The sequence below is a fragment of the Stegostoma tigrinum genome, chromosome 18 (genome assembly GCF_030684315.1).
Source record: "Stegostoma tigrinum isolate sSteTig4 chromosome 18, sSteTig4.hap1, whole genome shotgun sequence".
Lineage (NCBI taxonomy): Eukaryota > Metazoa > Chordata > Chondrichthyes > Orectolobiformes > Stegostomatidae > Stegostoma > Stegostoma tigrinum.
In genome coordinates, this window is record NC_081371.1 from 23,272,713 (window position 1) to 23,286,596 (window position 13,884).

Sequence of the window (13,884 nt, forward strand, 5' to 3'; positions counted from 1 at the left end):
CTCAGGCCCAGGTAGGATTTAGATCCAGGGTCTACGGGCACTCAACCAGAAAAGTTAACGCTGATTTCTCTCTACAGATGCTGCCAGACCTGCTGAGTTTTTCCAGCAATTTTGGCTTTGGTTTCTGATTTACAGCATCTGCAATTTTTTCAATTTTTATTTCATGTTCTAACACTTAACCCTGTTCATAAGTGCAAACATAGCTTTAAAAACATACAAGATTCTAAATTCATACAACTCAAAATAAGCACCCGTTGCTGCCACACAGTACGGTATACGGTAAATAGCACAGTAAACACCAAACAATTTTTTTGTGACAAGTGTTGAATTTTGAGTGTCAGGCAGTAAGACATAAAAGGTGCACACTTGTACTGCTTACTTGAGTAACTAATTAAATTTGCCTGCCAATTCATTAAGATAGTACATTCATCATTCCAGATGTAATGTGCATTATATATCACCTTCATGAAGTATATGACCACTTTAGCTTTTCAATCCAAGATACACACAGGACATTTACAACATAGTTTAGAGCAAAAGGTATTTATTTAGAAAAATGCTGCTTTGTACTTGTAATATGACAGTTTAAAGGGTAATTGTTCCAGCTACATTTCCCAAAGTATGCAACTGCTCCCAAACAGCTTTGAGAATCTATATTTCCTCCCACTTGCATTGCCAAGATGATTAGCCTCACACCTCCAACAGCAAACCTCTTCACAAATTCAGACTTCGTGCAGTTATGTGCAGTTCCACAAACAGGAAAACAGGGTTAATATGCATTATCACATATCCAACAAACACCACAATTACTCAGGTTCCCATGCTTCCACTAAAAATAATAACTGATTCCTAATGCCCCATAAAGGAGAATAGGAACAGGTATCCCAGTTTTCAGTCTGCAGAGTTCATAATGCGCAGATACCGATGAAGCCAGTGACTGAGCGTGTGGAGTTTAATTATTATAACAGAAGGTTGTAGAAATAGGTATGCTCGATTGAACCTCATTCATTATGACTCACAGTATATTGAACTAACAGGCGAGCATCTGTAAAGGAGAAAGTGGTGGCAGTTAATCTGCCGAAATCATTAATTTACATACTCATAACCTGCAACTTATGAATTTGCTACTTTACAAAAGATTCACCCTGAATATTCCCAAATATCAGACTGAGCCAGTACGTATTACAAGAACATCCTATTCTTAATGTTAAGAATACAAATTAAATCTGAACTGAAATCAGTCAGATAAACTTGTCATTAGATATAAAATGAGATTTATATGAAAAAGGGATAAATAACAAGACTTTGGTAATCCCCATAATTTTGTATCATTATTTTATCTAGATTAGATGAAGGATTTAAATAAGCTAACTAACTGGGAAAGTCAGTCAGAACAGCCAATAGTTAATAAATAAAAAAAACACCTATAATATATGGAACAGTTAATCTCACATTTCTTGTGGAATCAGATAGTGCTATATCCATGTTATTTTGCTTTTAGAAATGTCATCACTTCACATCACTATAACAAACAACCTCTCTCAAACAGGATACTTAAAAGAGGAAATTTTAACAGTAGGATCCCTTTTCAAACCTGAATAACTGAAAATAATTCTGATTAACAGTCTTTTCTTTCTGATCTATTTGAGTTTATTTTTAAAATATTTTTGTATAAATGGAGTACTAATAATATTATTGATGAGAATCAGCACAAGGGAGTTACTGAGTCGAACAGTATGAGGAACAAAACAAAGTGGTCTGATCATTTTAAAGGCATATAGCTAATTCAGCTCCGTCATAAGCTGGACTCAGTCACTCCTCTAAGCCAGGTTCTCCTGAGCTCTATTAGCATATTATATAAAATTAAAAAAATAGAAAGACGGGAAAAAACCACAGATATTAATCATAATTATTTTGTACTTTGACTTGTAAAAGGTCACTGACTGCATGATGCCCTCTTTAAATTAAGTGTAATTATGTGGAGAGGGCATTGTATAGAATAACAAACTGTAAAATGAGTCAAGGTGTCCTTGTTGGTTTCATGCTTTTGTGCACACAAGTGGTCATATTGATTTGATAACCAAGGACAGACACCTATACTTAGTTCAAGTACCAAAATTCAACTCTTATCCACATGGAGCCACTTGCCATATTTATCCTCCAAGTTATCACCTTGGGTAAAGCAAATGAGTTTAACTTATATTTTGCACTATCGACAAGAACTCTGCACAAATATCCAAAGTGAAACTGCACCCTGAATGTCTGGCCTGCCCAAGATACATGGCACTGCCACAACACAGGAAAAGCTATTGTCTAAAAAACAATGAACAAGACAGTCCAAAATCCACAATGACTGCTATAGGTCAAATTCATAATAATCAACATCCATTTCATCATGGAACAAGTCCCACTCATCATCAGTATCTGAAAAGTCATCGTCGTGGCCATCTGCCAAAAGCATAAGTAGCACTTCACCAAGTTCAAAGGTGACCATTTCATCATTTTCATAGGAATCAGCATTTTCTCTCTCTTCAATGAAATTCCAAAAATGCGTCCTCCGTTGGTTCTGTGATAAAACATATGTAATTAAACAAATTAAAACATTTTTGAATTAATAAAATAGCAGCAACATTGAACTGGCCCTCAAATGAAATTGTTAGCTGTTTAAAAATAGGCTACTGCTGGACAGTTGGTATGCGATGCAGAGTGATGCCAACAAGATGGAATCAATTCCTGAAGCAGCTGAGGTTATGAAGGATTCTCTTTCTCAACCTCATTCCCAACATGAGGCAGTGAGACCTTCAGGTTAAACCATCACCAGTCATCTCTTTCTAATGAGAGAGCATCTCTATGGTCTGGTAAGACTATGGTAATTTTAGTATTTTTGGCACAATTCCCTTTCTTCTTGTGCTTGAAGTCTGGACATTTGCTAACAATTACATAATGACTGTTCAGCTAAATCTGGACAACATTCTGGGCTGGGGCTGATAAGTGATAGGTAACGTACACATCACACAACTACCATTTTCATAAACAGAGAATCTTACTATCACTTTTTAATGTTCAAGATGATTGTTGAATTCTCCAACTGTCTGGAATTATCAGCGGCCAGAAACTGAACTGGGCTAGCCATATAAATACTGGAGCTACAAGAACAGGTCAGCAGATAGAAAAGAAGCCTGCCACAGTGAAAGTTAGGACCCCAGGTGGGGTTGCAAGGTCACAGGCAGCAATGGTAGTCAAGAGTTCCACCTACTTTTTCACATTCTTACAGGTCTCTCCCCACCAGAGATATTTTTGATAAAACTCCACATCCGGTTTTGACTGATCAATAATTTTAATTTGTCAAATGGAGTCAGAGTTGAGGAAAAAAAAATTAAGGAACAGGTTAGTAGTTTTGTGGTGAGCAACTCACCTATTTCTCCACGTCTGTAATTTACAAGGTATACTGTAGCAATTTACCATGGCGATTTTGACAGCATCTTTGAAACTAGTGGTCGCCACCAGCTAAAAGGACAAGGGCAATAGATGCAAAGGAGCATTGTTACCTGCAAGTTCCCCAAGCCACATGTCATCTGACTTGGAAATATGCTATTATTCCCTCATTAGTGTCAATTAAAAAATCTTGGAACTCTCTTCCTAACAGTATTGTGGGTGTGTGCCAACAGACTTTGGACTGCAGCAGGTCAGACAGGCAATTCAACACCACCTTCTCAAGGACAACTAGTCCTTGGACAATATACATAGGGCCAGGGAGCAACATCTATATCCCAAGAATGATAACAAAAAAGAAACCCAAGGGGATTAGATTAGGATCAGAATTTTCAATTTATATAGGTAGAGATTAGGATTATAGTAACAGGCATAAGACATTTATTCCCTCAAGCCTGCTCCACCACTCAATAAGATCATGGCTGATCTGTGCCTAACTCCACATGCCTGCCTTGGGCACTTATCCCTTGATACCCCTGCTTAATAAAATCTTAGTCTGAGATGGACAAATTTTAACTGAATTTGCACCAACCGCTATTTGAGGAAGAGAGTTCCAAACCTCCACAACTCTTGGCACGTAGAAGTGCTTTCCAAGATCTCTCCTGAATGGAGTGGCCCTAATTCTTAGACCACATCCCCTGGTTCTAGAATCAGCAACCAGTGGAAATAGGTTTCCTTCCTTCCTTCCCATATCTTTCCCTGTAATGTTCTGAGGACACTGATTAGATCATCACTTAACCTTCTAAATTGTATCAAATAAGGGTATAATTTGTCCAATCTCTCACCATAACTGAAGTCCAGATATCATCCTTGTAAACCTGTGCTGAGCTCTTTCCAAGGCCAAAACATTCGCCCTAAGGTGTGGTGCCCAGATCTGCTTACAGTACTCTAAGTGGAGTCTACTAGAGTTTTGAATAAAAGTAACATAACATTTGCATCCTCTTTCAGCATTCCACTAGCCTTGTTGATTATCTTCTAGTCAGAACAGGCAAAGTTTTGTGAAATGTTTGTTTGCAATATGTGCATGTTTAAGGACAAGAGTCTACATGATAACGGCACCAGGAAAAGCCAATGAAAAGAAGCAATTTTAATTTTGTCTTCAGGTTGTACTGGCAAAACAGTGGCATAAAAAATGAGTTGTGTCAGGTCTAAACCAGGTCAATTGATTTGCGAGCGTATTGTGTATTTGGCCATATGGTCCATTGGCACTCAGCCAGCCAGTGCAAAGGTAGAAGCAGATTCAATCTCCTGCTGTTTCCTAGTAATCCTCATCAACCCTCTGTTACTTCTTCAAAGACTCCAGTGAGGTGATTAGGCATTATTCCATTAAAATTTTAATGAAGTCCACAAGCTGTTTGTACATTAATATTTCTACTAAACTAACCTACTAATGCTAAACAATTAATTTTTTTGATTCACTCATGGAATGTTGGCATCAATGGCTTGACCAGTATTTATTGCCCATCCCTAGTTGCCCTTGAGAAGATGGCGGGCTGCCTTCTTGAACCTCTCCAGTCCACATGCTATAGGTTGGTCCACAATGCCCTGAGGAAGGGAATATATGACAAGTATCAAAGTTGACCTGCAGTAGAAGATATAAAGGAACTTTCTACCAATCCTATCTTAATTTAGTCCCAAATCATTTAATTAGAACAAAACAATGCAAAATATTAAACGTATCCCATCAGGAAGCCCAACATGTAAAAAGTTTCAAAACCATACTTTGCAGATACTAGAAAAAACAGAAAGTGCTGGAAACACTCAGCAGCTTGTGTAGAATGTATGGCATGTGAGCACAGAATGTTCCAGATCATAATCTTTCATCAGAAGTGAACTTTTCTTATATAAAATTGTTGTTTTATTATATTCCATCATATCACACCATAATTTGTTCAATACAGCTTTTAAATGAAATTATTAGCATAAAGGTTTTAAATCCTTCATTCTTCACAAATTCTTCGTTAAAACCCACTTAATATATGGAAGTGTACCTACCCGATATCTTCCCATTGATGCAACTGGCTTCCTTGGTGGTTGTGATTCTTCCAGACGACCATCAGGGAATGCGTGTTTGTAGAAACAATTACCCCCAAAGGGACAAGTGCCACGTCCCTGATCAAAGTATCGACATGCCTTGTTGCTGCAGAGCAAACAAAAAAAATTACTGAATACTAAAAACTCAAATGCCAGTAAAATAGATAAATTTTGCTATTAACAAGTGTATTTATAACGTAACACATTTAAATGTGCAAGAAAGACAGAAAATACTTAGATCTGTGTAGTTTCTGTGGAAAGAGGAAGAGTTAACATTTCAAGTTGACGACCTTGAAGGTAATCAACCTTGAACATGAATTGTTTCTCTCTCACCACAAATACAGCCTGACCAAATATTTCCAGCATCCACAGTACTCTGCTTTGTGATTCATGTTTAAATCCATGTTTGCCAGTTATTTGTGACTACACTCCACTATACTCTTCCCTCCAGTTTAGTGCCAGATAATAACAGACTCCCAAATCAGACCAATGTTGATCTTCAGCCAATTAATTTAAAATGTGAGTGTACAGCTCAGGAAGAACTCCCGTGATGCACATCCAGTTGCAAAAATATACTGGGATATTAATCACAGGTGTGCGCCTACACTCGATCAGAACTGTAACATGACTTAAGATTAAATAATGAATAGAATGGGCTTCTACAACAGATCAAAGCTTGGAAATGTGACAAGCAACTAAACTACTCAAAATTAATATTGCAAAATAGATAACTATTCTATGATTTTACTTGGTTTATTTTGTTAGGAGAGGAAAAGAGAGAATATATGAAGAATACTTCCTCAAAAAATTAAACGAAGTGTCCCAGACAATAATTTACAACACAAGAGGAAAATGCACTGAACTTTCTGCAAAGAAATTCACACCACTGATTCATAGTGGGCAATGAATTGCATTACTCTCATGAATTACACCCAACATAAACCGTATATCTCTTTAACTCACCATACTGCAATAGAAAATGAAATAGGATTTCAAGTTTTCTGCATTTTCATTAATTCAGAATTATTGTAAATTTACACTGAAAATTTAAGCACAGCATAACTGAAAGTTACCACATGAAGTGCATTGTAATGAATTTTCTGTTTCTCCTTATGAAGACTTCCTTAGCATAGCACTTATTAATATTTTTAAGCATAATCCTAATGCATTGCACTTAATTTGCAGCATTAAAAAGGGCAAAGTTTCCACAACTGCATTTTCTAAATACACTTTGTTAATTCACATAAATGAATTTTTGATGGCTTCAAACTATAATTTTCAGATCAGTAAAACAAAACGTGACTCAATAGAAAATATAATTCCATACTTTTCTCAGGTATTGATTGCTTTAGCTGATTTCAATTTTTTACATTAGGTTCTTCTGCACTTGCGTATGCTTATCCGATGCTTAGAAGTTTCTGGTTTCAGTTACTATTATCAGTCTTGCTGATGAAATAGAAAATCAGATTGCGGAAATTCCTGCCAGGGTGCCAGGTATGTCAATATTAGCATTTGAAATTTTCAGCAAGATTAGGTGGGTTATATTGGTATGGGTCTGGGTGGGATGTCTGAGGGTCAGTGTGGGCTTGTTGGGCCAAAGGGCCTGTTTCCACAGTGCAGGGATTTGAGGGTTGTACGACGATCTGTGCAACTGCACATCCTCTAACTACAAGTCCATAAGGACAGGATTTGCTTCATTATCAGTGCCCTGAACTTATATTCTCTCTCTAAAAAGCCATTTTGAGGAAGTAAAGAAAGATTATAAATTTGCCCAAAAATCTCTCAATATTGAAAATAGAGAAAGTGAAAAAGCAAGATGTTAGTAGAGTATGGAGAAGTGGATTATATTACCTCATTGCCTCTTTGTACTTCTTTATAAGTTTTTGTTTTTCTTCCTTGTCTTCTACCCAGTATTCACTTGGAATGACAAAATTTGATGTAATTCGACACTCAGGACAGGATCTGTAAAATAACATTCAAGAACAATTAGTATAGGCAAAGATATCAAAATAGCTAGAAGTAACGAGTAGAGCGCCACAGGGATCAGTGCTGAGGCTTCAACTGTTTACAAGCTATGTCAATGACTTGGATGAAAAGCCAAAACATATAGATGACATGAGAGTACGTAGGAAAGTAAGCTGTGAAGCGTACAAAGAATATGCAAAGATAGAGTGCGTAGACAAAATATGGTGTATAATACGAGAGATGCTAAAATGCTGGGCAATTTGTTTATTGTTTTGGCAATCATTAGCAACATTGGTTGGTGCAGCATTTTTCACCCATCCCTAGTCACCCTTCAGACGGTGATGACCTGCCTTCATGAACCCACAGCAGTCCGTACTGTAGACAAATCCACAATATGCTTCGGGTGGCAATTCGAGGGTTTTGATCTGACATTGAAGGAACGGTGATTTATTTCAGTTAGGCTGGTGAGTGAAGTGATGGGAAACTTGGTGGGAGTGGTTGGTGCTCCCATATATCAGCTGCCTTTGTTCTTCTAGATGGCAATCGTTGTGAATTTGGAGGATATTGTTTGAGAAACTTGGCGAATTTCTGCAATGTACACTGTAGATGGCACACAGACAGTTCATGGAAAGAATCAATGTGGTGTCATTCAAGTGAGTTGCAACATCTGTTCAAAACCTGTACCATTTAACATGGAGGATATCATCAATGTGAAAATAAGATTCCATTTCCACAGGGACCATGCACTGGTAAGCCCTGTTGACAATCATGAAAGGGCACATTTACAAGAAGTAGTCTGGGGAAGATGAGGTTAAATAGATTTTTCCTTCATGCTGTTTCCTCAGTTGACCTGGTCTAACAGCTATGTCCTTTAGAACCTGGCCAACTCACATAGTAATTGTGCAACTGAGCCACTCGTGGTGATGGACATTTAAGTCCACCACCCAGAATACATTCTCTGGCATCCTCATTGCTTCTTCCACATTACGTTCAACATGGAAGAGTACTGAGGAACAGGGAATATTGATGAGAAAAGGAAGTTGTTTCCTTCCTCCTTTCTAACCTGATGCAGTGAAATTTCACTGGGTTCGGTAGCAATGCTGAGAACTCCCAGGTCAACTTTGTACCACTTGCATACCACTGTGTTGACATTGTTGGTCAGTTTGTCCTACAAGTGGTTAGGACACACTTGGATGATGATGGTGGTGTCTGGAACATTGTATGGTATGATTTTGTTCTGTATGACTATAATCACCTAACTGACTAAATGCATTGTATTTTTGCAGTAAATCACTTGGAAAATACAGCAAGCATACAGTTAGCAGTGTTACTGGTAAGCAGTGCTTAAGTGTAAAAATAAAAACTTTGTATCAAAAATCAGATCTTCTCCACAGAAAATGCAAATTAAGGTCTTTTAAATTAGATAATAAGGCTATAACACGAACGCTAAAAAAAATTAATTAGATAATGTCCAGACATGATCTTATTCTTTAAAAAAAGGTGCCATGGCAAGGCTGATTGGCATGAGGGAATTGAACATCAACCAAAAAGATTCAACTTTGTCAGGTAAAATATAAAAGGGCAGAGTTTTACACACACTAATCAAGTAGATTGCTATGATCTGGTTCATATGGCTTCCACAATCAAATTGGTTATGTAAATGCAGCAATAAGGCAGATATTCTGTTGTGACTTGTTATGCCGTCAAAATTAGAACACAGCACAAACACACTAGACATCGAACTGCTACATTATCGCCAGAGCAGACTGACTGATGTCCTCTGTCCTAACCATGTACAGCATTTAATTGCAGTAAGTAATTATGGAATCCTACTTATTTTTAAAGGAAGAGTTTGGTAGTAAAGAAAAAAAAATCAATATTCTAACCTAAAAGATAACGTTTTTGAAACTGATTTGATCTATTAGGTACATACTAAATTAATTAAGTTGGGGTAACCAAAGTGCTGAATGTCTAACCATACAGTCGACAGAGAGAAAAACACAAATGCTATCAGCTTTAAGAAAATGCTAAGAAACTGTTGGGCTCTATACAAAATAGATTCAAGGCCTCTGTAACTAAAGATGCATTTTCAAAGATTTTCAGATGCCTTTCATGAATCTTGGCATTATGACATATTCACAAAAAAGATGCATATTATAATCTACAATCTATACGGATATGTAAACTTTCAAAACATTGCCACCGATCTCACTTCAGTAACTACTGTAATTTGGCTTATGCAGTCATGTTTAATATTGTAGAGAATACAGTCGTTATTCTGGTACTGAGAGACAAATTGCTTTCATTTAACATTTGCTTAAAGAGAAGTTAGTTCTTTGGATTTCCATACTAATCAAAAATTACCTTAGTAGAGCAACATAGTTTTCTAATAAATTAAACCCTGAAAGAAGAACAAGGAGGATGTATTTTATGGGTTATTAACCACAAAATGAATCTACATTTCTAGACATCTACAGCCAAAATACTTACTTTACAATCTTATTCTCAAACTGTTTAGCACTCCTCCACTTTCGAATGCAATTGAGGCAGTAGGTATGACTACAATTGGACAGGATTCCAAATCGTCGCTCACTTGCATTTGTTTTTTCATAGATTACTTCCATACAGATGCCGCATATAATATCCTTACTACGTTGAATGGCAAAAGATAGCTCCATGTCTTTTTCATGAGCCTCAATGCAAGCCTATGATAAGGAACACACACAGATCAAAAGGACTTACTAACACTGCAACTTAATGAGTCAAGTTGGATTTGCCAAGTTAATATTGTTCAAACTATAGTGTAAACTGCCTGTTAAAGCAAACCATTAGAAATAGTCTGCAAAAAAATGAATTAACTGAAACCATAAGTAACCATATTTACATAATCCCACTGCATTATTCATACACCAACTCTTGGACAAGTTGACCACAGCAAGTGTTGTACCACATGTGCAGCTTCAATTTATTTGGCAAATTTAAAGCAAGTCACCTTTCTCAGGCTTACAAACAAGCTCCTTCCTTTTTTAAGTATTATTAATCAGTTACTTTAAGTCAAAAAAAAATGTTGCTTGACCAAAGATAGTCTAACAAGACTATCTGTCCTGGACAAAGCTTTTGACTTCTTGGTATAATCAGATTACAGAGAGATTTAGTTTGTTCAGCCCACGTACTCTGTACATTGCCCCAGATTCACCAGGGACATATTCATCATCAATGTTAGAGGTAAGAGATTAAGGGTATACATCGGATTTCCTACCCTCTACCTGAACAGTTAACTGAGAATGCGAGACTACATCGCTACCAATACCGGCTACACTGCAGCTTCATTGATACACGGATAGAAACCCAGAAAAATAAGAAACAATAGTACCAGACATGGATGTCTGACACCACTGAAGTTCTGGCAGACGCAGATACATTCCTAAGACTACTTCATCAGTCAAAACATTTTAATGAAACGAAGTGCTTTCCAAGTGAAAAACAGGCAGAAGACAAACAAACAAAAACTGTTTTACAAGGTCTACCACATCAATTCTTCAGAAAGACGATTGCATCACAAAGGTCATTCTAATGCCTTAGAAATAAAAGCGATTACAAATAAAGATATTCGTGACTATTCCTTCCATTACTTAATGTAATTTACAGAATATAAAAGGTGAAAAATGCTACATAATCTAAAATAACGCTGTTTCTCATGCTAGCTTTTCTGAAACATTATTATATTTAGAGGCGGTAGTAATGATATCTGATCAGCTGCTTTGCACAATGTTGCAGAACTTCCTAAAAATGTAACAATTCAGAGCTACAAGTCTGCACAGCACAGGTACTTTTCATGAATTAAGACCGGGGATCAGGTGCTTGCCCCTTGGAGAGAAAAATTACAGGCCTGCATGATAGAGGGCTTGAATTCAATTGCAGATTTCTGGATTTCATGACTAGTTGTTTTATAATTATGAAAGAAATACTGAAGTTCAAGGAAAATCAAATAAATTCAAAATACTACATTGACTAATGTTACCATTAGGTACTGAACATGGATAATTAGAACTGTGAAAATAATGTCTAAAGAACAAATTGTACACCTCTCAAAAGCTGACATCTTGTATGGAAGTCACGTTACCTACCAATTACAATTTAAACCAATAACTTTAAGGCTGGTATTGATCAAGTCGACAAATTTCTCTTAATACTGCTTTACAAACATAACAACCCAAAGGTTTTGAGTACAATGTAATAAACTTCTTTGCAGTTGAGTTACTTGCCTTTATGTGGTCTGATCTCTGAGAGGCATCAATTGGATGAAGAACCTGCAAGCCACACATATCGCATACATCTCCATGGAGGTAGACACAGTTAACACCATATCGACATTCTCCTAAGGCGGCATACGGACACATCTGCTTCTTCACGTCTTCACCAGTTTGTGGGCCCTCAAAGTTTTGTTCTATTATTGGACCTTCAATTCTTGTTTCAGGATAAGTTGAAATAGCTGTAACAAGAATTTTTAAATTGTCCCATAACTAATTACCAACATGATTCTACATTTATATGTCAAAAATAAGGTTAAAATTTGATCGCTATCCAGATTACATTATGAGCGAGTACAAACCAAAATGCTGCACTGTTTATTTTTTATTCTGAAATTTTACCCCTAAGTTCAGTAAATGTTATTTACAGCTTCTAGTAATCAAAGACTTCAATGAAAAAGAAACCTGCATGAGACTGTCACATCAGATCATCTGCATTAAGTGACTCGTGCAGTATATGCACCATCAAGCAACCCTCATTACCAAGAATCAGTGTATTACCAACCCGCTGCTTGTTAATTCATGCACACCAATACAATCTTGGCAAGATACAATGGACGCACAGCAGAGGTTGCTTGAGTAAATCTTCTGCTAAAAAGACCAAGAATGGTCTCTTTGCAACTGGCCATTTACATTGAAAGGTTGATTTTCAGTTACCCTAATTGAAAATGTTTTATTAATAGTGGTTACAGGATGGACGGAGTCAATGAACACTCTAGATTCTAGGTAGGGCCTTACTCCTATTGTAATTACGTACTTTTTTTTCCCCTATGAAGAGGCTGGTGGCCTAAAGCAGTGGTTTATCAATGTTGTCTTTCATATTCCTCTCCTCACCACCATGGGAAGCTTTTAGTGAAGGCTAGGAACTTTCTAAAGGGAATAAGGTTAAGAGGGCAACTCACGTTCCGCGACTCACAACAATCTTGGGCAATTAATGATTGGCACTGAAGTAAACCAGATAAGATATAAAGATTTTCTTGCATTGTTCTTACATTTTGAGGGAGCAGAGAAAGGGGACCACAAGGAAGATGGGATTATTATCCTTGAAATTTCTACAAATCATCTCACACAAAAGAAAATCAGTAATCTGAAAAGAGGATATCACAAGTAATGCTATTGTTTTCAATCGGTGTCAGAATTATTTGAAAATGATTTTTAACAAACTATTAAATATAGACATTAGTCCAATATATACAACTGCATTGTATAAGCTGGTCTCTGTGCCAACCTAAATGTTCTGTAGCACTAAACCAATCATTTGATGTATTTCTAATCACCAATTACCAAAATACATGTAGAATCAGTATAGACCATATAAAAAAAGACAATTCAGTCACATCCAATACTGTACAAGTCAGTTATGTTTCACTCTCAAATTCTGTATGTATAGTACACAGGAGAAAAGACAAGAATTCAATCACATTTGGCATGTATATTACTCCTGCCCACATGTACCAGGGCTGGAAAATTTCACTCACAACTAGTCAGAGGTGAGTTACTTGTATTTCAGCTTGAGAAAACTGACAGGTAACTCACTAATCCCTCATTTTCAATCCTTTATAATTTATTATTGGTTCAGGTCCTAAATGGCCTGTTGCAGCTCCTTCTGCCACCCAGACTAGTCCCTCATCTATACCAATAGGATGGAATATTTTCTTTGAATCCACTTCCTCAGTTTAAAATTCAAGCAGACAGGTTTGCGAGGTTTCAAAGTAAAGGGTATTATATCAATAATTGGAAAGCAACTTCCAAATATCTCTCCAGAATGGATGATTGCTACAAAATAAGTTTGCTGCACATTCACCATAGCAGAAAGGCAAGTAGTGGAGAATATAACAAAGCGCACTGGTAACGGACTTGCTAATTTACACGACATCACAAAACGTTGTACAGTGGCCAAATGTTACATGTACCAGTTTTGACTGTTACAAGTTTGTAATCAACTGGTGTTACTGTCCTTCATTTCCATTGCTCACACATATCAGCAGTTCTCCACATTGAAGAATTTGCAAGAAAACGATTCAAGGTCTATGCAAAGCTTCCTAGGTCTCTGCTGCCTGGGCCTTTTAGACTTTCAATTAAT

The 13,884-nt window shown here is 36.8% G+C and overlaps 1 protein-coding gene across 2 annotated transcripts in view; it reads right to left on the minus strand.

Annotated features, from left to right (window-relative positions):
* Positions 1-244: 244 nt before the first annotated feature.
* mkrn1 (makorin, ring finger protein, 1) overlaps positions 245-13,884 on the minus strand; it is a 57,850-nt gene continuing 44,210 nt past the window's right edge. The window contains exons 4-9 of one of the 2 annotated variants that reach the window (XM_048548702.2): positions 11,757-11,983; positions 9,982-10,196; positions 7,378-7,488; positions 5,488-5,632; positions 3,416-3,507; positions 245-2,566 (exon numbers count right to left, since the gene is read on the minus strand). In XM_048548702.2, the coding sequence (XP_048404659.2) occupies positions 2,314-2,566; positions 3,416-3,507; positions 5,488-5,632; positions 7,378-7,488; positions 9,982-10,196; positions 11,757-11,983 (1,043 nt within the window). In that variant the 3' untranslated portion in view covers positions 245-2,313. The remainder of the gene's footprint in view (positions 2,567-3,415; positions 3,508-5,487; positions 5,633-7,377; positions 7,489-9,981; positions 10,197-11,756; positions 11,984-13,884) is intronic. The other variant, XM_048548703.2, reaches the window with a different exon arrangement.